The sequence below is a fragment of the Pipistrellus kuhlii genome, unplaced genomic scaffold, assembly GCF_014108245.1.
Source record: "Pipistrellus kuhlii isolate mPipKuh1 unplaced genomic scaffold, mPipKuh1.p scaffold_m20_p_3, whole genome shotgun sequence".
Classification (NCBI taxonomy): Eukaryota; Metazoa; Chordata; class Mammalia; order Chiroptera; family Vespertilionidae; genus Pipistrellus; species Pipistrellus kuhlii.
This window is the reverse complement of record NW_023425529.1, coordinates 95,542,012-95,567,322: the sequence shown is the minus strand read 5'-3', so window position 1 is coordinate 95,567,322 and position 25,311 is coordinate 95,542,012. Positions and strand designations below refer to the sequence as shown.

Genomic DNA, 25,311 nt, shown 5'->3' with positions numbered 1-25,311 from the left:
TATGAACAACAAATACATAACTATCAACAAGTGAATCTAAAAACCAAGGGAATTTTAAAAAATCTGATGAACAATATTAACTGTTGAATATAATAGAATCAGAGGTAGGGAAGGGGAGTGAACTAACGATTCTCAGGGAAAAAGGAATTGGGGGGTGTGGGAAGAGACTGAACATACATTGTGCACCTATGTATGAGGACAATGGGGGGTGGGGAAAGGGCAGAGGGTGGGGTGGGAACCTGGTGGAGGAGAGCAATGGAGGGAGAAAAATAAATGAGGATCATATGTAATAATATGAATAATAGAGATTTATTATAAATAAATAAATAAATAAATAAATAAATAAATAAATATTTTTTAAAAATAAAAAAACAAGGAAGGCAGGCAGGCGAACAGTTGGGAGCCAGCAGTTCTGGATTGTGAGAGGGATGTCCAACTGCCCATTTACCCGATCCTGGTCTAAACTGGGTGGTATCAGGTCTAATTGGGCAGTAGAACATCCCTCGAGGGGTCCCAGATTGGAAAGGGTCCAGGCTGGGCTGAGGGACTCCCCCAACCCCATGCAAGAATTTCGTCCACCGGGTCTCAAGTATATTTATAATTGTTGAAGCTAGGAGAAACCAAGATGGCATAGCAAACACCTGAAATTGCTACCTTGCACAACCACTTCAAAACTACAACTAAAAGACAAAATAGACATCATCCAAAACCACAGGAAGGCTGGCTGAATGGAAATTCTACAACTAGAAGGAAAGAGAATAGCACACGGAGACTCAGAGGAGGTCCAGTAGTAAAATGCAGAGGTATGGAGGTGCGCATAGAAAGGGCTGACAACTGAGTACAAGGTTGTCTTTTTCAATCGGGTGGGAAACAAAAGCTCCCAACTTTTCTGAGCTCCAATTCCAGGTGAGACTCTGGGAACCCAGACTCTTATGGGGAGAACCGGACTGTCTGGCATTGGGTGGAACTCGAGAGCCACTTTCTCTCAGAGATTCATGCGGCAATTATCAGGGGACACTGAGACCCGGGCCTCTAGGGCAGGGCTGAGGATCAGCCACAGCTGTTTGCTCCACCCTGTTGATTCCCTAAGACCCCGCCCCACCCAAGCTATGCCAAGAAGCTTTTGCATATGAATGGCCTGGCCCTTTGCAATCTAAAATTACCTAACAAACTGCAGCTGAGTCAGAGAGACCCAGAACATCTAAAATAGGGGTGTCGAACTCAATCAGAGAAGGGGCCAAAATCTAAAATCCAGCCTAAATCGTGGGCCGAATGGTTTACTGAACAGTCATAAACTGTCATTGTGATGGAAACGCAGCGGAGTGCAGTGATGACAGCGCGGTGCGGGCCACATTGCAAGGCCTGGCGGGATGGATTTGGCCCGCGGGCCTTGTGTTTGACACATGTGATCTAAAAGAAGGCCCAAGGCCCCAAAACAGCATACACTGCTTCAAAACTGGGTCTCATCTGGGCACCTCCAAACCACAAACAAAGAAGAGGAATCTAAAGATCGCTCAGTAGCTCCTGCTGGGTGTCCTCGGGCAGAGGCTAAATAAGCACCTCCTTAGTGATCCAAGAGTCAGTGTACCCAATAGTCACAGTGGGACCATCCAGATTACAGCTCCTCAGATCCATAAGGGACACACTCAGGGGAGAGACTCAGTAAGTACCAAAACCCCAATGAAGCAAATCTTGCCTCATAAGGGTGTCTACAGCACAGAAGTTTTCCCATCGTAGACACAGCTAATTCTCACAGCCAATTGGCCTGGAGTTCAATTTCTCCCAGTGATACCAACAACAATCAAGGTTTAACTACAACAAGACTGTGCACACAGCCCACAAAGGGGTGCACTAAGAGTGTCAACCTCAGGTAACTGAGGATGGGCCACTGGGCCCTATAGGACACCTAACACACAAAAGCATTCTATCAACACAGGGAAGCAGCCAAAATGCTGAGACAAAGAAACATGTCATAAATTAAAGAAATAGAGGAAAGCAAACTATTGGGTATGGGATTAAAAACCACGGTTATAAGGTTTTTCAAGAATTTTCTAAAGAAGGCCAATAAATTTAGTTAGACCCTTGAGGATATGAAAAAGGACCAACTAGAAATTAAGCATACACTGACTGAAATATAGAATAATATACAGAGATCTAAGAGCAGACTAGAGGATCTTAAGAATCAAGTCAAATATTTGAAAAACAAGAAGCAAAAACCACCCAACCAGAAAAGCAATAGAAAAAGAATAAAAAATATGAAGATAGTGTAAGCAGCCTTTGGGACAACTTCAAGCATAACAACATCAGAATTATGGGGGTGCCAGAAGAAGAGAGAGAGCAAGATACTGAAAACATATTAGAAGAAATTATGACAGAAAACTTCCCCTACCTGGAGGAAAAATACACTTACAAGTCCAGGAAGGATAGAGAACCCTAAACAAAAGAAATCCAAAGAGCACCACACCAAGACACATCATAATTAAAATTCCAAGAGCAAAAGACAGAGAATATTTTTTTAAAATATATTTTATTGATTTTTTACAGAGAGAAAGAGAGAGGGATAGAGAGTTGGAAATATTTATGAGAGAGAATCATCGACCAGCTGCCTCCTACACACCTCCTACTGGGAATGTGCCCGCAACCAAGGTACATGCCCTTGACCGGAATCGAATCCGGGATCTTTCAGTCTGCAGGCCGACGCTCTTCCACTGAGCCAAACCGGTTTCGGCAAAGAGAGAATATTAAAAGCAGAAATAGAACAACAGTTAGTTACCTACAAGGAAGTACCCATATGACTGTCAGCTGATTTCTCAACAGAAACTATGCAGGTCAGAAATATTCAATGTGATAAATAGCAAGAACCTACAACCAAGATTACTCTATCCAGCAAAGCTATCATTCAGAATTGAAGGTCAGATAAAGAACTTCACAAATAAGAAAAAGCTAAAGGAGCTCATCACCACCAAACCAGGAATACATGAAATGTTGAAGGTATTCTTTAAGAAGAGGAGGAAGAAGAAAAAGGTAAAGATAAAAATTATGAACAACAATACATATCTATCAACAAGTGAATCTAAAAGTCAAATGAATTAAAAGTCTGATGAACAGCCGAAACCGGTTTGGTTCAGTGGATAGAGCATCAGGCTGCGGACTGACGGGTCCCAGGTTCGATTCTGGTCAAGGGCATGTCCCGTATTTTCTGGCGTATAAGACGACCCCCTAATTTTACAGTTAAAACATAGATTTAGGCCTATATTCGCTGTATAAGACTACCCTCCACTTCTGAGGCAACATCAGTTCTTTTTTTAATAGACCACCTCTCTGACTCTGGCCAATCTGAGCAGGCTTTTTATTAGAACACATTGTCGTCTTATACGCTGGAAAATACGGTATATTGGTTGTAGGCATATCCCCAGTAGGGGGTGTGCAGGAGGCAGCTGGTCGATGTTTCTCTCTCATCGATGTTTCTAGCTCTCTATCCCTCTTTCTCTCCCTTCCTCTCTGTAAAAAAAATCAATAATAAATATATATTTTTTTAAAGTCTGATGAACAGAATAAACTGATGAATATAATAGAATCAGGAACATAGAAAGGAAGTGGACTGACAATTCTCAGGGTGAAAGGGGTGTAGGGGAGGGGGAAGAGACTGGATAGAAATTGCACATCTATGGATGAGGACAGGGGGCAGGGTAAGAGCAGAGGGTGGGGTGGGAACCGGGTGAGGGGAGCTATGGGGGGAAAAATTATCGTAATAATCTGAACAATAAAGATTTATTAAAAATAAATAAAAACTAATAATAATTGTTGAAGTTGAGTCATGGATACATGGGGTTATAAAAGTCTACTTTTGTATATGCTTAAAATTATAATAAAATTTTAAAAGATTAGTGATTTAATATTCCACTAAAATTAATGAAGGTAAATAATTCATTTATCTTTCCTATTATTTTTCCAAAGTCTATTTATTATACAATGAATATCATACATGAACATTCTAGTTGCCTTTTTCATTTCTTATTTTTTTTAAAAAAGGGTTTTTTTTATTGATTTTAGAGAAGAGAGAGGCAGAGATAGAAATATCAATGATGAGCGAGAATTATTGTCTGCCTCCTGCACACACCACTCAAGAAATCGAGTTTACAACCCAGGCATGTGCCTTGACCAGGAATCAAACCATGACCTCCTGGTTCATAGGCTGATGCTCAACCACTGAGCTATGCCAGCCATGGTGCCTTTTTCTTCTTGATGGTCATTTTCTTCTTCTTCTTTTTTTTTCTTTCTATAAGCAGATAAGTTTACAGAAGAAAAGAAAAACTAGCCAGGGAAAAGAGAAAAGAAAATTACCTACAATTCTGAGATAACTACTATGTATTATCCAATATTTTGGCACACATTTCATTATATATATATATATATATATATATATATATATATATATATATATATCATAGTCTATATATATATATATATATATATATATGTATATATATAAATCATAGTCAACATTAATATATGTACTTAAAGAAAATCATACTATTAATACAGGTTTGTGACCTGCTTTCTTTCTCCACTTCTTCTGATATATTTAGAGAGTATGACCAAGATGCTTTTACAATCCTTATACCAATGATATTCAGTTTGTCCCATAACCTAACATGCTTTCTGGACACTTTTTTCTTCTCTCTGATGGACATTTCTTCCCTCTGATGAGACTCATTTGCCTGCCAGACAGCCAAATTCATATATACAATAACAATGTTATATCAGAATTTTGCAGACATTCATGCAAAATGTGAAATATTAGCTAACTGCTTCAAATTAGCCAATATGATTTTTGTTGGGAATATGATTTCTGTTGCCTACATAAGCCAGATTCTTTTCAGCCCTAGAGGACTTAGAAGGAGAGTTATACTGGATAAAGCAGAGAAAGTATTATTACTAATATTATTATACTATCTTTTACATATTACATATATTATACAGTAAATAAATATTCTAATTGTCATGCCTCATTTATATGAGGTATTCAAGCCACAGGCTTTAAAATGAACAGTTAGTCCTTGGCCAGATGAGGAACTAAAACAAAGTAGGGGGGGAAAGGACACATGAAGAAAGACAGTGAAGACTGGGGTTTACTCAAGTTTTTAAAGATAATCCCAGGATCAAGGAGAGGAGGATATATAGAGTTAATAATAACAGTCACTAGACAGGGATGACAGAAAGAACTATATAACAGGGAAAAAAGGCTAGTAATATTAGGCACCTAAATATTTGTTGTTTGATATACTAACAAATATAACTGAGTTAATTTTTATTTATTAAAAATCTATTTCAAATGTCCATATGAGAATTTTTTTTCATTTCAAAAGAGTAAATGATAGTCAGATTTTTAAAAAATTATTGATTTCAGAGAGGAAGGGAGAGGGAGAGAGAGACTATTTCAGAACAAGGTCTCGTGTTTAGTAGCCATGGTTTACTAAGTGCTTACTCTGGTGCCAGACAATGTGCTAAATAATCATTTAACATGTATTATATCATTAGTTATCATAAAATTCATGAGGTTAGTATTATCATTCGATTTCACATTAGGTGAGTAACAATATAAATCAGTTAGGTATGTGAGGTCACATGGTCAGACTCATATTACTAACAATTCTCAATAAAGGTGATTATTTGAAAAATAATTCTACAAATTTTCTCATCCCTAGCATTTTATCACTCAGGGCCAAACTTCATACTGGGCTTAGCCATACTATATATTGCCTTCCTGTAGACTGCCTTTTCAAAGTGATATATAGATAATACAGTCTAAGAAAATAGATAAGCAGTATGGTACACTGAAGCTGGAATTAGATTTTAGCTCCAATGTTAATTCAAAAAATATTTACTAGTTAGTGTAAGGGTCCTAGGCAAGTCTAATTTTTTTCTTTGATTACTCACCTGACCTAAATAAACAAATAACAGGTAGTAAAATCTATTCCACCTTCTGCTAAGGATGGTTGTGAAGATCAAATGAGATGCGACATGAGATATCTTGTAAAATCTAAAACACAAATGTTACTATTATTCATTTAAGAGAATCAGAAGTTGTCTCCCAAAATGAAGCCCTTATTCTTTTCCCCACCCCAAGACACACTCACATGTTAACATATACTAATAAAAATCTAGAGGTAAAAATGAAGAAATGATGGGAAGCATAGGCTTGCTTCCCAAAGATGGCGGTGGCTAGAGTTGGCTGTGACTTAGGAGAACTGGCTTCAGGGAACGCCGGGTGGCTCTACCTAGGGATTCCTGAAGCTTTTTGTGGAACATGTGAATTCCTACATGAAACAGCCTGGGAATGAGACTGTGGGTACAGAGCTAAAGAGTTGGATGAACAGTACCACAAATGTAAGTTTATGGAACTCAACCTTGCTCAAAAGAAAAGGAGGCTAAAGGATCAGATTCCTTTCTTACCATTTCCAACAGCATGGATGGAACTGAAGAGCATTATGTTCAGTGAAATAAGCCAGTCAGAGAAAGATAAATATCACATGATCTCAGTCATTTATGGAATATAATGAATAACATAAACTGATGAACAAAAACAGATCCAGAAACAGAGAAGCATTGACCTGACCGTCAAATCTCGGAGGGAAGGTAGGGGAGGGTGGGGGTAAGGAGGAGAGATCAACCAAAGGACTTGTATGCATGCATAAGCCTAACCAATGGACACAGTTACCAGGAGGGTGAGGGCATGAGTGGGGGAGTAAGGGGGCAATGGGGCGATAAGGACACATATGTAATACCTTAATCAATAAAGAAAAAAAATTTTAAAGACTTAAAAGTAAAAAAATAAATAAAAAAGGTCAGATTCCTGAAATTAAGCAGATTTTAGAAATTTTGAAATGCATGCAAAAGAAAAAGTCCACTAATTCAATGGAGATCAGATTACTGGCAGATAATCTATACTGCAAAACCTTAGTTCCTCTTAACGTAGTAAAGTGTGTCTGTGGTTGGGGGCTAATGTAATACTTGAATATGTATGATATTGATGAAACTCAGATATTGTTGGAAAAGAATGTAACCATGACCACAAAGAATCTGGATTCTCGTGAGAAAGACCTTGACTTTCTTCAAGATCAGTTTACTACCACTGAATTCAATATAGCCAGGGTTTATCATTGAGACATAAAGAGAAGAAACAAAGATGATTCTACCAAGAACAAAGCATAATTCTGGCTCATTTTTCCAAATTTGTTCTTTTAAATATTCCAAAGTTTATTCTTAAAGGTTGGCATTAGTTTGAATGTGTTTTTAAAACAGTAAGAATGATAATTAAACTTTAAGAAGAGATAAATACCAACACCATTTTACTTATTTAGGAAAATAAAATTAGTTCCAAATATTTTATGGAACTAGCATTATTTTTATTTTTTGCATTTCCAACATAGTAAATGCTACTTTCATTGTTTTTTGTTTGTTCGTCATAAGAAAAATCTTAGTTGAAATAGCTGAAAACTGATGTATGCTGAAGAGGCTGAACTCTAGACACTTTAGCATGGTTTACTTCTTTATTTTATGATGTTACTCTCACTTAAATATTTGCAAACTTGCTTTTCTTCAGTACACGTGGAGTTATATGGTCCTCTGTTGCTGTTATTATTATAATACTCTGTATAATACAGGAAATAGTAATTTGCCTTCTTTAAGAGGGCTGTTAAGACACTTTTTCCTATCCCCTGTAAGTAAGTGCACAGTGTCTTTGCAATGCCAGCATAAGGGAGATTTCAGCCAAGATGAAATAACAAAATTACCCAGTCAAAATTCTTGGCTAAGGTGATTTTGCATTTCTTAGCTGTTCTCCAAAGCAGCTAAACAAGAATATTAAGATTAAAAACAACGGTTGAAAAAATTTGCATTTTATTTTATTTATGTTAAAACCTTATAGGAATAGTAGTAGGTAATAAGATTCTAGTAAAAACATAAATGTATTATTCTGTCTCTATGTAGTAAAAAAGTATACGTGTACAATATTTTGTATTTGTATTTTGAAAACAGTAAAGTTAAAACTGGGGGAGGAAATAATGGGAAATTAAAGATAAACTGAAAATAAAAGTGGCATACTATAGGAAACCTTTGGAGCAGTGGTTGCTAACTGGTGGTCCGTGAGGTCCAAAAGGTTGGCGACCACTGTACTATAGGACTTATATATTTTGGGGCCAAGCAGACCATGCATCATTAATCTAAAAACTGCTTTAATAAAAATATCCACTTTGATGTGCAAAAGAAGATGGCAGTCTCCACAGGAGTTAAAGTTCCTCAAAATTTTTATTAGTTGGAAGAACCTGAAGAACAAAAAGGAGTAGGCAATGGTACAGTTAGCTAGGGCCTTGAAGATGATGAAGATATGACACTTATAAGATGAAAAGGCATGATTATTGAGCCACGAAGGACAAATTATGAAAACAGAATATATAGCCTGAAAGTAGAATATGAACCTAAATATTCAGAAGCTCCTCCATCAGATAAATTTGTAACCAAAATTAATATGAATGGAATAAATAATTTCAGTGTAATGGCAGACAGATAGAGCATACCAGTATTAGCAAAATTCATATATGGTAGCATTGAAGTTGTACTTCAAGAACTAAGACATCTGCCAAAACTGGTTTGGCTCAATGGATAGAGTGTTGGCTTGGGGACTGAAAGGTCCTGGGTTCGATTCCGGTCAAGGGCATGTACCTTGGTTGCGGGCATATCCCCAGTAGGGAGTGTGCAAGAGGCAACTGATCGATGACTCTCTCTCATCGATGTTTCTAACTCTCTAGCTCTCTCCCTTCCTCTCTGTACAAAATCAATAAAATATATTTAAAAAAGAAGAAGAAGAAGAAGAACTAAGACATCTAATGATGTCCAAAGAAAATATGAAGCTTCCACAGCCATCAGAAGGACAAGTATACAATAATTCATTTTAATGGATCTCAAACTTGTCTTAAATCAACAATCCCCTACTCATGGTAATGTCTTTATTAAATATCACAATGCAAAATTCTCACACATTAAGTAAAAGAATGCCAACTGATAAAAATGACCTGGACATTTCTAAAAATACACTTAATATATGTACACACATATGTTTTCAGGTAACAGGAGAAAAATTGCAGCACAATTTTTTTTAAGGCTCTGTCATTTAAACATAAACCTGGAAACAGAGAACCAAGATGGCAGCATAGGTAAGTGCCTATACTTGTTGCCTCTCACAACCACATCAATACCACAACTAAATGAAAGAACAACTACCACCAAAAACTGTGAGAAGGCTGGCTGAGTGGAAGTTCCACAACTAGAGAGGTGAAGAAGGCTCACTGAGACTGGTAGAAGGTGCAGAGGCACTGAAAGTGCTGGCACTTGGATGTGCTGTTCTTTTAATCTGGAGGGAGATACAAGCTCCCGTTTACTCTGAACTCCAGTTCCGGTTGAGACTCTGGAGGACCCAGGAACATACGGGGAGAAACTGGACTGTCTGGCAACGGGACAGGAAGGCGAGGACGGCTTTCTTTTACAGGAGCTTGCAGCAGAGAACCTTGGACTTCTCTGGTTCAGGACTGACTGGCAGCCATTGTTGTTTGCTCTTCCCAGTGATTCCCAGGGACCCCAACCCACCAAATTTACAAACCCACCCAAGCTGTGCACATCGGCTTTTGCGTATGAATGGCCTATGGTTTACCTAAAACCTGTCAAATAGCAGCAGGGTCAGAGAGGCCCAAGAGCTTCCAAAAGAAGGCACAAGGCCCTGTTGGCCTTGCTTCACAGATGGGCTTTGCCTGGCACTTCCAAACCCCAGACAAAGAGGAGGAATATGCAGATGTCTCTGTAGCTCCTGCTGGGTGGCCCAAGACTATGGCTGATACTGCACCTCCTTGGAGAAGAAAGAGCCAGTGTACCCTCTGGTCAGAGTGAGGTCATACCAGATTACAACTCTTCACATCCATAAAAGACACATTCAAGGGGCAGACTCAGTGAGCACCAAAGCCCCATTAAAGCAAGTCCTGTCCCATAAGGGTGTCTCCTGTGCAAAAGATCTTCCAGTGTAGACACAGTTGGTCAACACAGTCAACTGGTCTGGAGGTCAATTCCTCCCAGCAATCAAGGGTTAACTACAACAAGACTCTGCAATCAGCCCACAAAGGGGTGTACCAACAGCGTCCACCCCAGGTGACTGGGTAGGCTGAGCCATTGGACCCTTTTGGACACCAACCACACAAGGTCACTCTATCAATTCAAGGAGACTTACCAGCTACCCAGTACATAGAAACAAACACAGAATAGCAACTAAAATGTGGAGACAAAGAAATATTTCACAAATGAAAGAAATGAATAAAAGCAAAATACTGGATGTAGAATTCAAAACCACAATTATAAGGTTACTCAAGAATCTTCTAGAAACCTCTGAGAAATATAGTGAGACCCTCAAGGATATGAAAAAGGACCAATCAGAAATTAAGCATACACTGACTGAAATAAAGAATAATACACAGAGATCCAACAGCAGACTAGAAGATCTCAAGAATCAAGTCAAAGATTTGAAATACAAAGAAGAAGAAGAAGAAGAAAAAACCAACAAGAAAAACAAAAAGAAAAAAGAATTCAAAAATATGAAGATAGTGTAAGCAGCCTCTGGGACAACTTCAAGCGTATCAACATCTGAATTATGGGAGAGCCAAAAGAAGAGAGAGAGCAAGATACTGAAAACCTATTTGAAGAAATAATGACAGAAAATTTTCCCTACCTGGGGAAAAAAATACACTTACAAGTCCATGAAGCACAGAGAACTCCAAATAAGAGGAATCCAAAGAGGACTACACCAAGACACATCATAATTAAAATACCAAGAGCAAAAGACTAAGAAAGAATATTAAAAGCAGCAAGAGAGAGAAAAACCAAGATGGCAGCATAGGGTAGACACCTGAATGCAGCCTACCACAACAAATTTGAATTTAGAATTGAAAAACAGGGGAAACATCGCCCTGAAGCGCCGGAAAGCTGGCTGAGAGGAGGCTCTACCATCTGGGAAGGAGAGAGAAGGCGCGCTGAACCTCAGGAACTGTGAAGGTGCGGAGAACTGTGCACGCGAAAAGGCGGCCGCAGAGTTCGCTGCTGGCTTGCCTGCGGAGTGCAGAGAGTGCGGGCTGAGTTCGCTACTGACTTACTCCCTGCGCGCGTGGAGAGAGCAGATAACTAATGCGTGGCTAGCTTTCTTGTTTGGGAGGAAAACAGAACTACCCTATTGCACTGATAGACGGCCCCAGACAGAAAGAGGCCAGACTGTCAGGCAGTGGGAAGAGATCTCTCGGAGGTGTGTGAAGCCAGAGGCCATTACTGCAGGACTCAGAAACCAGACCCTCTTAGGGAGGGGCTGACTAAAGCTTTTCTGCACCACCCGAAACTCCACCCCATCTTAGTGTAGCGCAGAAGCCTTTTCAGCGGCTAGCTTTCTCATTCGCAGCAAATAGGACTCTCCTAGGGAGTGACAGACAGGAATCCAAAGCTTGTCTGCGTCTATACCAAAGAGGTGTGACTAATCTTGCGGGATTCACCAAAGCTTGGCTATGCCACCCCGAGACTCCGACCTATTCAAGCAGAATACAGTAACCCTCTTAGCTGAGACACTTCTGATCCTCATAGCCAACTGGCTTGGAGATCAACACTTCCCAGTAATACCAACAACAAGCAAGGCTTAACAACAAGACTGCACACACAGCTCACAAAGGGATACACCAAGACTGTCCACCTCAGGTAACTGGGAGGCTGACTCACTGAACCATTTAGGATAGGGGTGTCGAACTCAATCAGAGAAGGGGCCAAAATCTAAAATCCAGCCTAAATCGCGGGCCGAATGGTTTACTCAACAGTCATAAACTGTCATTGTGATGGAAACGCAGCGGAGTGCAGTGATGACAGCGCGGTGCGGGCCACATTGCAAGGCCTGGCGGAACGAATTTGGCCCGCGGGCCTTGTGTTTGACACATGTGATTAGGATACCTTAGCTCACAAAGTCACCCTACCAACTCACGGAAGCTGTGAAAATGCCAAAACAAGGAAACAGATCACAAACAAAAGAAATGGAGGACAAGCTGGGACTGGTTTGGCTCAGTGGATAGAGCGTCGGCCTGCGGACTGAAAGGTCCCGGGTTCGATTCTGGTCAAGGGCATGTACCTTGGTTGTGGGCACATCCCCAGTAGGGGGTGTGCAAGAGGCAGCTGATCAATGATTCTCTCTCATCAATGTTTCTAGCTCTCTGTCCCTCTCTCTTCCTCTCTGTGAAAAATCAATAAAATATATTAAAGAAAAAAAAAGAAATGGAGGACAAGAAGCGACTGGCTATAGAGTTCAAAACCACGCATATAAGGTTTTTCAAGAATTTCCTTGAAAAGGCCTATAAAATAAATGAGACCTACGAGGATATGAAAAGGGATCAACTAGAAATAAAGAATACATTGTCTGAAATTAAAAATATTATACAGAGTCTAAAAACAGAATGGAAGGTCGCAAGAATCAAGTCAAAGATTTGGAACACAAAGAGCCAGAGGACACTCCTCCACAGAAGCAAGAAGACAAGAGAATCCAGAAAGTTGAAGATAATGTAAGAAACCTCTGGGACAATTTCAAACGAACCAACATCAGAATTATGGGGGTTTCCAGAAGAAGAGAGAGCAAGATACCGAAAAAATACTGGAAGAAATAGTGATAGAAAACTTTCCCCACCTGGTGAAAGAAATAGACTTACAAGTCCAGGAAGCGCACAGAACCCCAAACAAAAGGAATCCAAAGAGGACCACACCAAGACATATCATAATTAAAATCCCAAGAGCTAAAGACAAAGAGAGAATATTCAAAGCAGCAAGAGAGAAATGGGTACTTACCTATAAAGGAACACCCATATGATTGTCAGCTGATTTCTCAACAGAAACTATGCAGGCCAGACGGGAATGGCAAGAAATATCCAAGGTGATGAATAGCAAGAACCTACAGCCAAAAATACTCTACCCAGCAAAGCTATCACTCAGAATCGAAGGCCAGATAAAGAGCTTCACAAAAAAAATAAAAAAGCTAAAGGAGTTCATCACCGCCAAACCAGAATTATATGAATTGCTGAAAGGGGTTCTTTAGGAAGAGGAAGAAGATATAGATAAAAATTATGATCAATAAATACGTCACTATCAACAAGTGAAACTAAAAGCCAAGGGAATTAAAAAACCTGATGAACAATATTAACTGTTGAATGTAATAGAATCAGAGGTATGGAAGGGGAGTGGACTGAAGATTCTCAGGGAAAAGGGGAGTGGGGGTGCGGGAAGAGTCTGAACAAAAACTGTGCACCTATGGATGAGGACAGTGGGGGGGTGGGGAAAGGGCAGAGGGTGGGGTGGGAACCTGGTGGAGGGAAGCAATGGAGAGGGAAAAAATGAGGAACATTTGTAATAATATGAACAATAAAGATTTATTTTAAAAAATAATAATAATAAAAATAAGTAAGTAAATAAAAGCAGCAAGAGAAAAACAGTTAGTTACCTATAAGAGTACCCATATGACTGTCAGCTGATTTCTCAACAGAAACTATGCAGGCCAGATGGGAGTGGCAAGAAATATTCAAAGTGATGAATATAGCAAGGACCTACAAGCAAGGTAACTCTACCCAGAAAAGCTATCATTTAGAATTGAAGGTCAGATGAAGAGCTTCACAGATAAGAAAAAGCTAAAGGAGTTCACCACCACCAAGCCAGTATTATCTGAAATGCTGAAAGGTATTCTTTAAGAAGAGAAAGAAGAAAAAGGTAAAGATAAAAATTATGAACAACAAAGTGATAACAAATACATATTTATCAACAAGTGAATCTAAAAATCAAGTGAATAAAAAATCTGGCCAAAACTGGTTTGGTTCAGTGAATAGAGCATCGGTCTGCGGACTGACGGGTCCCAGGTTCGATTCCGGTCAAGGGCAGGCACATCCCCAGTAGGGGGTACTGTATTTTTCGGACCATAAGACGCTCCGGACCATAAGACGCACCAGTTTTTAGAGAAGGGAAATGAAGAAAAAAAGATTCTGAAACAAATAGTGTCCTAAAATATTTTATGTGCATTAAAACCCAACATCACAGTCATAAACACATGTAATCAACCCTGTAAAGTAAACAGTAGCATTTAGAACCATTTTAGAGCTGGGCAAGCACAGAGACCACACAGAGCCGGGCAAGTAAAAAAACTTTTTTTAAAGTATATGTGTAGGCTATATTTGGACCATAAGACGCAGGGACTTTTTCCCCCCACTTCTGGGGGGAAAAAAGTGCGTCTTATGGTCCGAAAAATACGGTATGAAGGAGGCAGCTGGTCGATGTTTCTATCTCATCGATGTTTCTAGCTCTCTGGCCCTCTTCCTTCCATTCTGTAAAAAAATCAATAAAATATACGTTAAAAAAATAAATAAATAGGCATAGTCTCAAAATAAGTTTTTTAAAAATTCTGATGAACAGAATAAATTGGTGAATATAATAGAATCATGAGCATAGAAAGGGAGTGAATTGACAATTCTCAGGAGAAAGGGGATGTGAGGGGTGTGGGAAGAGATTGGACAAAAATTTTGCACCTATGGACAAGGACAGTCAGGGATTAAGGGCATGGGTAAAGTGGGAACTGGGTGGAGGGGAGCTATCGGGGGTGAAAAGAGGACCAAACGTAATAATCTGAACAATAAAGATTTATTAAAAAATAAACAAATAAATAAATAAACAAGCAAACATAAACCTGGAGCATTAAAAATAGAATTCAGGTTTAACAAGATAAAAGTATGGTGATTTTTACTAAAAAATAAAAATCTCAAGAAGGAAAAAGAGAAATGGCATGCTTTATCCATTTTGACTAGTGAAAGAGCTTCAATTTAAATTGTCTAAAGCAGCAGATAGAATGAATATTGTCTCAAATTATTTTAATAGTGGTGTGGGTCCTAACTACCAATAGTATCAAAAATATGTTCAGTGAGAAACCAAGAGGGTGGCATAAGGTAAACACTTAGACTGCTGCCTACAACAACAAATTTAAAACTACAACAGGAATACAGAGTCACAGGAAGGCTGGCTGAGTGGAAATTCTGCATCTAGAAGTAAAGAGAGGAGGACGCTGAAACTCAAAAACTGTGGAGGTACAGAGACCCGTGCGCACGGAAAGGGCGGGAGGCCGAATACGCAGCTGGCTTATTCACGGTGCACAGAGAAAGCGAGCAGCAAACATGTGTCTAGCTTTCTCATTTGGGAGGAAAACAAAACTTCACGGCTGCACTGAAATCCAGCTCTGGTTGGGGAGAAACTGGACTGTCTGGCAGCGGGCAAAACTCGAGAGCAGATTTCTCTGAGGTGCATGCAGCCATTGATGTGGGACACTGAGAACAGGGCCCTCTTAGGGCGGGGCTGACGGGAAACCAAGGCTTGTCTGCACTACCCTGAGACTCTGCCCAATCCAAGCTGAGCACAGAAGCTCTCCCAGAGGAAACACTGTTGATCCTCAGAGCCAATTGGCTTGGAGGTCAACTCTCCCAATGATACCAACAACCATTAAGGCTGGACAACAACAAGACTGCACACACAACCCGGTGCACCAAAAGTGTCCACCTCAGGTAACTGGGGAGGCTGAGCTACTGGGCCCTGCTAGGACACCTAGTACACAAAGCAACTCCATCAACTCAGGGAAGCAACTAAAATGCGGAAACAAAAAGGCAGGCCATAATTGAAGGAAATGGAGGAAAGCATAAGACTGAATATAGAGTTCAAAACCACAGTTATAAGATTTTTCAAGAATTTCCCAGAAAAGGCCAATAAATTAAATGAGACCCTCAAGGATATGAAAAAGGATCAACTAGAGATTAAGCATACACTGACTGAAATAAAACATATTACACAGAGACCTAAAAGCAGACTAGAGGATCGCAAGAATCAAGTCAAAGATTTAGAATACCAAGAAGCAAAAATTACTTCTCCGGAAAAGCAAAAAGAATCCAGGCTGAGCGGCTGCCGCTGCCACTGCCACTGCCACTGCCACCACCACACCAGGTTCCAGCCACAGCCACCTCCCACCGTCCAGTGCCTCTCCAGCCCAACCACAGGACCCTGGATCCCCGCCAGCCCCAGCACCATGTCGGAGAAGAACATGGAGGCAGCGGCCAAGTTGAGCACCAAGGACCTGGAGGAGAAGAAAGAGAAGGTGGAGGAGAAGGCAAGCTGGAAAGAGTGAAAGAAAGAAATGGTGGAGGAGGAGGAGAATGGAGCTAAGGTGGAAGAAGAGGAAACTGCTGAGGACAAAGAAGAAGATGAGGAAGAAGAAGATGACAGTAACAAGGGGCCCGCGCTGAAGAGAGCTGCTGAAGAGGGGATGAAGCTGATCCCAAGCGGCCGAAGACAGAAAATGGGGCATCAGCATGAGCCCTCTGCCAATGGACTGGGGAATGAGGCCCCTCAAAGCCTGGGATGGGGCAGGAACAGTTCTGTGTAGCCACTTTTCACCTGAATCCTTGCTCTAGGCCTTGCACCAGAGCTACTGCCCACTTTCTCCCCAGCCTTCTCATTCCCACCTCTTCTCATTCCTACCTCTCATTCCCACCTTCCATCCTTATTCTGCCACTGTTCCACCTCCTGAACTGTTTCATCTGAGCTCCCCAGCTGGTCCCCAATTGCCCCCTTTCCCTCTTTTTCTCTTCCTCCCTCACTCCCACCCCTCCTCCAATAGCTTCTCCTTCGGAACCTCTACATCATACTTTTCTGTCCTGCCCATCCCTACCCTGCCTGATCCCTGGGTCTCCTTCAGACCCCCTTCTCTGAGACAGCGCCAGACGAAGCCCCACAGCTGTACCCTCTCCTCCCCTTTTTGTATAATTTAATAAAGAAATGGTTGCACTTCTGTTTTAAAAAAGAAAAAAGAATCCAAAACATTAAAAATGGTGTAAGAAGCCTCTGGAACAACTTCAAGCATAACAATATCAGAATTATGGGTATGCCAGGAGAGAGCAAGATACTGAAAACCTATTTGAAGAAATAGTGACAGAAAACTTATCCCAGCTGGTGAAAGAAATAGACTTACAAGTCCAGGAAGCACACAGAACTCCAATCTAAAGGAATCCAAAGAGGACCACACCAAGACACATCATATTTAAAATCCCAAGAGCAAAAGACAAAGAGAGAATATTCAAAGCAGCAAGAGAAATACAGTTGGTTACCTACAAGGGAGCACCCATACGATTGTCAGCTGATTTCCCAACAGAAACTATGCAGGCCAAACAGGAGTGGCAAGCAATATTCAAAGTGATGAATAGTAAGAACCTACAACCAAGATTACTCTACCCAGCAAAGCGATCATTCAAAATTGAAGGTCAGATAAAGAGCTTCACAGATAAGAAAAAGCTAAAGGAGTTCATCACCACCAAACCAGGAATACATGAAATACTGAAAGGTATTCTTTAAGAGATAGAAGAAGAAGAAAAAGGTAAAGATAAAAATTATGAACAACAAATACGTAACTATCAACAAGTGAGTCTAAAACCAAGGGAGTAAAAAATCTGATGAACAGTATTAACTGTTGAATATAATAGAATCAGGAGCATAGAAAGGAAGTGGACTGACAATCCTCAGGGGCAAAGGGGAGTGTGGGGTGTGGGAAGAGACTGAAGAAAAAGTGTACACCTATGGAGTTAAGTATGGGGGGTAAGTACGGGGGGGTAAGTATGGGGAGGGGGGAGGGTAGGAACCTGGTGGAGGGGAGCAATGGGGGGGGAAACAATAAAACATATTTTGCAAAAAAAAAAAAATATATATATATATATATACATACATATATATATGTATATGTATATGTATGTATGTATATATATATATATATATATGTATTCAGGATTGTTTTGATAACAGTATTGATAATAAAAAAGATGTCATGGGGAAGGTCAATGAATTTCTGTTGAAAGCTGTTTTTGTGTGTTACATGTAACAGACATGGAAAATATTTGTTTACCATCTTTGTTTGACAATCCATGCATTTAAGTTGAAGTGAAATCAACCAAAAGGAAATTGGTGAGTGGATATGTGATTTTTGAGATTAAAGTTAGTCTTAAAATGTAAATAAAATATGGATCGTGTTCTCAAAAAAAATAATCACTTTACACATCAAAATAATGGGCTTATGCATCAAATAATGACTCTAACAGTTTTCTCTTATAGGATGCTAGCAATTCCTCCCGTACTTTATCATTAAGACACTAAAATCTTATAAGAGAAGAGATAATTTTGTTAATACCTTATTCCAGCCGCTGGCATGAACTGTGATCTCCAGAGTACATTCCCGATATGACTGATATGTCACTGGCCTGTAGAAATTTTTTTTTAAAGTCTGTGTCACTAAGTAGAAAAATTCTAAATTTCCAGGTGAATAAATATACAGTCATTATTCTAATGTTGTATGAACTTTTTGCAAAACTAATACAGATAATTCAACATATTGTTTTGTATTGAGATATGGCCTTTTACATTTGGTATACACTTTTCTTCAAGCATTCTGAAGAGGCTGAAAATCATGTTACCAGTCTGGAAATCAGTTAACATAACAAGTAGTAATAAAAAGTAGTAATAAATTTTTATAATTGCATTAAAGTTACCCAACAGTATTTCTATATTGTAGATAAACATAAACATTTGGGCCCTAACTGGTTTGGCTCAGTGGATAGAGCATCAGCCTGTGGACTGAAGGATCCCAGGTTTGATTCCGGTCAAGGGCATGTACCTTGGTTGCCGGCACATCCCCAGTAGGGGGCGTGCAGGAGGCAGCTGATCGATGTTTCTCTCTCATGGATGTTTCTAACTTTCCCTCTCCATTCCTCTCTGTAAAAAAAATCAATAAAATATATATTTTTTAAAAATTAAAGAGACATGTCACTGGAACATTTTTCAAATTGAGGATACAAGAAGTTGGAATAAACAAGTCCAATAAACCGAGCTCTATTTTTAATTTGGTGTCTTATAACATAAAATCCTAGAGGACAGAGAGAGAAGCCTTTCTGATTATTTCCATGAATGTTTTAGTTATGCCAAAATTCAAATCGCTGAGCAACAACAATGCTCAATTAATAATTTTAATATGTTTTTATTGGTTTTTAGAGAAAGAGGAAAGGAGAGGGATAGAGAGATAGAAACATCAATGAGAGAGGAACATAATCCATTGGCTGCCTCTTGCACACTACTGGGGATCAAGCCCGCAACCTGAGTATGTTCCCTGACTGAGAATTGAACCTGCAACCTCTTTTTTCCTGGGTGGAGGCTCAACTGCTAAACCACACCAGCAGTGTGGGACTCAATAATTTATTGAGTGAATACAAGTACTATATTTTAAGTCTTGGTTTCATGTGCAAATTAACAATAACAACAAAACACTCAATAATCAAGTAACATATGAAGGAATGAACAGCTTGGATAATAAATTTAGTAAAATGTAAGCTCCTTTTGTGGGCAAATTACCAACATACTAGAGACCTGGTGCAAGGACTCGTGCACTTATGGGGTCCCTCAGCCTCGCCTGCAGGGCCTGGGCTTTCCAACATCCCCCAAGGGGTCCTGGATTGCGAGAGGGTGTGAATCCATGCACCGAGCCTCTAGTATGCATATAAGATATTTGATTAATCTCTTCCTGCCCTCCCCCTTCCCTCTGAGATTAATCAGTCTGTTCCAGGTTTCCATGCCTGTGGTTTCTACTACTGCATTGAGCGTCTGCTCCCTGGTGGTCAATGCGTGTTACAGATACTGGCTGGACAGTTGAACAGTAACTTTTACATATACATATGTAAAAATGAGAGTAGTCTTATTTTAAAATCCATCTCAAAGGTATTTTCTGCTCTGACTACTCAACTCTGTGATTTCTTCAGCCTGTGAATATAGATGACTGGTAACAGCTACCACTTATTGGCAGCCTACTGTTAGGTTTTATTTTTCACATTTTTCTTTCTTTTTTTTATTTTATTTACCTTTCACATATTTCATATTATCATTTTATAGATTAGGAAACTAAAGCTCAGAAAAGCTAAGACACTATCCCAAATCCACATAGCTGGCAGGAGCAATGTAGGAATTTATATCCAATTAGATATGGCCCTAAAGGCCACACTGATCCTATTTTAACTTAGGATTTTGACACATGCCATGATAAAATCTAGATGCCACATGTAGCTAATAAGCATTTGAAATGTGGCTAGTGATGTGCTGAAAGTGTAAATACACACCAGATTTCAAAGTAAAAAAAATGTAAAGTATCTCATTAATAAGTCATTATATTGAGTATATATTAAAACTATATTTTAATATTTAAGTTAAATAAAATATATTATTAAAAATCATAATTTACTTTTTATATGGCTGCAAAAAAATTTAATTATATACATGTTACTTTCATTATATCTATTAGAAAGTGCTGGTCTAGATATTTCAGAATAAAGGTTATGATGACATGAGTATCTTTCTTTTATACAAGTCTAAATAAAATCAATACTACAGTGATGCTGAGATATCAGGGGTGACCTTTTTAATAAGATTTTATATAACCAATTTCACCCCAATAAATTTAAAAGGTAGTTATGTACTACCTTCCTGATATATTCCCATCCAGGTAAGCTTAGTATTTTTTTTTTTTTTAGAAAACTTATACTAAATGCTCCATGTTTGTAAATCCTAAACTTCAGCAGATACTATACAGTCTACCTACTTATATTCTCCTTGAAGCTTTACTTGCATATATCAGTCCCTTCACTTCCTTCCCTGAACTGTTTGATGCTACTGTGGGTCATAATAAATCATATTGATAGTTTGTCTATCAGGCTAAAATAGTATCCTTCAGAATGAAATGATTTGAAACATATGTACACACATATATGCATTAACAACCCAGCAGATAAAAACAATCAAAGGACATCTAATAGATAGAAAAGTGTAGCAGAAAAAACAGCCTTACAAAGAAAAACAGCTACTTACAAACAGAGCAAGAAAGAAAAAGGAGAGTGGGTGGTATCTTCATCTTAAAAAATATTGCCATGCCGAAAGTGGTTTGGCTCAGTGGATAGAGCATCGGCCTGCAGACTGAAAGGTCCCAGGTTCGATTCCGGTCGAGAACATGTACCTTGGTTGTGGGCACATCCCTAGTAAGGGGTGTGCAGGAGCAGCTGATCAATGTTTCTCTCGCATCGATGTTTCTAACTCTCTATTTCTTTCCCTTCCTCTCTGTAAAAAAATCAATAAAATATATATATTTTTTTAAATATTGCCATGAACCTTTATAATAATTCTAATTAATGCTCAGCAGTGTGGCTCAGTGGTTGGTCGACCCATGAACCAAGAGATCACTGATTTGATTCCCAGTCAGGACATGGGGTGTGAGCTTGAAACCCAGCAAAGGGTGTACAGGAGACAGCCAATCAATGATGTTTCTCCCTCACCAAAGTTTCTATCCCTCTATCCCTCTTCCTCTTCTCTCTCTAAAGATGAAAAACATATATATATTTTTAAATTTTTTAAATAATTCTATCTCTACCCAGTCTTGTTCAGTGAACAGAACATCAGCCCATGGACTGAATGGTAGCAAGTTTGATTCTGGACAAAGACACTACCTTAGTTGCAAACTCCATCCCAGCCCTGCAGAGTGCATGCGGGAAGCATCATCAATGTGTCTCTCTCACATCAATGTTTATCTCTCTCTGTTTCTTTTCCTCCCTTCTACTATCTCCAAAAATCAATGGAAAATATCCTCAGGTGAGGATCAACGACAAAAAATAAATCTAGTTCATCAATAGATACTTATTTTTAAGGTATTAGTAATAGCACTTAACAACTTTCAAAAGTGTATTTCTGATAATCACACTTATTTATTTCTAAATTGGCTAAAATCTACTAGAATATTTCTTCTTGACTGATAAAACAGGATATATGTTGAGTTCAATATTTCTTAAAAACTAAAAGACCTCTGCTTTACAATTTGCCATTTGAAAATTACATCAGATATCATTTAGATTCTATAAAGGAAACATCTTAACATGTCTTAAAAGTAAAAATATTTATCTTTGCCTTGGCTGGCTTGGCTCAGTGGATAGAGCATCAGCCTGTGGGCTATAGGGTCTCAGGTTCGATTCCTGGTCAGGGGCACATGCCTGGGTTACAAGCTTGATCCTCAGTGTGGGGCATGCAGGAAGCAGCAAATTGGTGATCCTCTCTCATTATTGATGTTTCTATCTCTCTCTCCCTCGCCCTTCCTCTTTGAAATCAATTAAAAATATATATATATATATATATATATATATATTTTTTTTTTTTAAGTACTTACCTTTGAGTAGAAAAAAAGTGCTGAAAATAAAAGCAATACTAAAGGAAAAAAAAGATTTCTGAAGAAAAATTTATTCAGGTGCCTAACCACCAGAGATACCAATTTCAAAAATAATTATATCAGTATTCAGTCTAGAGAACAATAAATAAATAATATTCATCAAAAATAAGAATTTTTTAAATATCATTTACTTTGCAGAGAGAAAATGTCTATTTTTCTTATACACTAGAAAAGGACTCCAAAACAATACTTTTTCAAAAACCTATATAATATTGTTCTTTAGAGCACTCAAGTCTGAATTAAAATTAACAGATGGATAAATTGAGATATAGAGTGAAATGGTTTGCTCAAAGCTATAAATAGTTTGTATCAAAACTGGAAATAGGGCCGAGCTGATTTGGCTCAGTGGTTGAGTGTCGACCTATGAATCAGGAGGTCACAGTTCAATTTCCAATCAGGACACATGCCCTGGTTTCAGGTTCAAATCCCAATAGGAAGATGCAGTAGGTAGCCAATCAATGACTCTTATCATTGATGTTTCTATCTCTCTTCCCCTCTTCCTTCCTCTTTGAAATCAATAAAAATATATTTTTTAAAAATAAATTGGAAACAGGGCTCTGGCGGGACAGCTTAGTTAGTTAGCATCATTCCAATACATTAGGCTTCAGGTTAGATATCTGGTCAGGACACATACAAGAAGCAGCCAATAAATGCATAAATAAGTGGAACAAATCAATGCTTCCTTCTCTTTCTCTTCCTCCCTCCCTCCCTAAAAATTATTTTTTTTTAATTGGAAACAGAATTTTTTTATCTTATACATCTCAGTTATTCTATTCCCAGTCCCAATAACTTGCACAAGTTTTGTTTGTTTTGGCAAACAAATTTTTTTCAAATCTTACATGAAACATCAATATATCACATATGTGAAAGTAGAGCAGTGGAGAGGAACTAATAAACCCCACCCACTTATCCTGTCCTCACCTCTGCAAGGGCCCCCAGAAGGCTTCATAAAATACTTTGAAATCCACAACCATACCTTCTATTGTCTTATTTCCCAACACCTATATTGTTATCTCCTCTCCATATTTATTTATTTTTATTTTTTGTAAATCTTCATCTAAGGATATTTTTTCCATTGATTTTTAAAATGTATTTTATTGATTTTTTTACAGGGAGGGAGAGGGAGAGAGAGCTAGAAACATTGATGAGAGAATCAATCACTTGCCTGCTGCACAACCCCCACTGGGGGTACATGCCCTTGACCAGAATCGAACCTGGGACTCTTGAGTCTGCAGGCCAACGCTCTATCCACTGAGCCAAAACAATTAGGGCTTTTCTATTGAGTTTTAGAAAGACTTGAAAGGAGGGACAGGGAAAGAAAGAGAAACTTCGATGTGAGAGAGACACATTGATTGATTGCCTCCCACACATGCCCCATTTGGGGCAAGGGATCAAACCAACAACCCAAGTATGTGCCCTTGATGGGGAATCAAACCTGCAAACCTTCAGTGCATGGGGCTGACAATCTAACTATTGAGAAAACCAGTCAGGGCTCTATATTTGTTTTAAACTTTCCTATATATAAGGTTAATAAGATCCAAAAGTGATTTTCATTTCACTGTTTCCTATATATAATTGCATTTTTACATTTGCTCATATCACCTTAATAAAGTAAATTCTCCTTAAACCCATATTGCTTTCTTCTAATAAATGGTAACATATAACTCTGCCTACATAAAAGGAATTACTTTACTACAACAGCACTTTAGCATTTGAATTTTGGCCCTTTTATTATTTACTAGAGGCCTGGTGCACAACATTTGTGTACTGGGGGGTAGGGGGGAAGGTCCCTCAGTAAGGCCTGTGCCACTTAGCAGTCCAGGAGCCCTCGGAGGATGTCCAACTGATAGTTTAGTGAGGAGTGGGTCTAAGCTGCAGTCAGACATCCTTAACACTGCCACAAAGAGGCTCCTGCCACTGCTGCTGCACTCACCAGCCATCAACCCAGCTTGTGGCTGAGTGGCACTCCCACTGTGGGAGCACACTGACCTCAAGGGGGCAGCTCCTGCATTGAGCATCTGCCTCCTGGTGGTCAGTGCGTGTCATAGCGACCAGTCATTTAGCCATTTGGTCAATTTGCATATTACCCTTTTATTATATAGGATTTATTCATTTTATATTTTATTGATTTTTACTGAGAGGAAGGGAGAAGGATAAAGAATTAAAAACATCAATTAGCTGCCTCCTGCATGCCCCCTACTGGAGATTGAGATTGCAACCAAGGTAAATTCCCTTGAGCAGAATCCAATCTCTGACCCTTTAGTCCGCAGCTGACACCTTATCCACTGAGCCAAACCAGTTAGGGCTGAATTTTGGCCCTTTTAGAAAAAGAAGAGATGTCATCCTGTTTTAGATAGTTGTCAACATTCATTAAAACAAATGTTTTTTCTAATTCATATCAATTCCTTAATGATTCTCAGTAAAAATTAGGAAAAATGAATTTTTAAGATTTATAATAAAGATGTGGTTCTATTTTAATATACTTTCACTATAAACCTCTTGCCTTTAGCTTTAAGGGAGGGAGGAGGAAAGAGAGAGTCAGAACCATAGTTAGGAGCTGAGTTCACATTATAAGAATGTAGCAGTAGTTCCATGAGCAGATGGTACAATCCCAAAGTACAGCAACATCTGGGATACCTAAAATACAGATGTAATGTTAATCCCAAATTATAAGACATAAAACCTGAGCCATTACCGTATTTTTCGGACCATAAGACGCACTTTTCCCCCCCAGAAGTGGGGGGGAAAAGTCCCTGCGTCTTATGGTCCAAATATAGCCTACACATATACTTTAAAAAAAAAAAAGTGTGTGGTCTCTGTGTGCTTGCCCAGCTCTAAAATGGTTCTAAATGCTGCTGTTTACTTTACAGGGTTGATTA

The 25,311-nt window shown here is 39.0% G+C and overlaps 1 protein-coding gene and 2 pseudogenes across 9 annotated transcripts in view; 2 read left to right on the top strand and 1 right to left on the bottom strand.

Moving 5' to 3' along the window:
* BCL2L13 (BCL2 like 13) overlaps nucleotides 1–25,311 on the bottom strand; it is a 148,531-nt gene that overhangs the window by 59,231 nt on the left and 63,989 nt on the right. For 6 of the 9 annotated variants that reach the window (XM_036455634.2, XM_036455631.2, XM_045588563.1 and 3 more), the window contains one exon: nucleotides 18,314–18,383. The exons of 2 other annotated variants lie outside the window; for them this stretch is intronic. In XM_036455634.2, the coding sequence (XP_036311527.1) occupies nucleotides 18,314–18,383 (70 nt within the window). Of the gene's footprint in view, nucleotides 1–18,313; nucleotides 18,407–25,311 lie in introns of those variants that run through there. One more of the 9 variants, XM_045588565.1, reaches the window with a different exon arrangement.
* LOC118728792 lies at nucleotides 6,202–7,332 on the top strand (annotated as a pseudogene).
* Nucleotides 8,360–8,957, top strand: LOC123653053 (annotated as a pseudogene).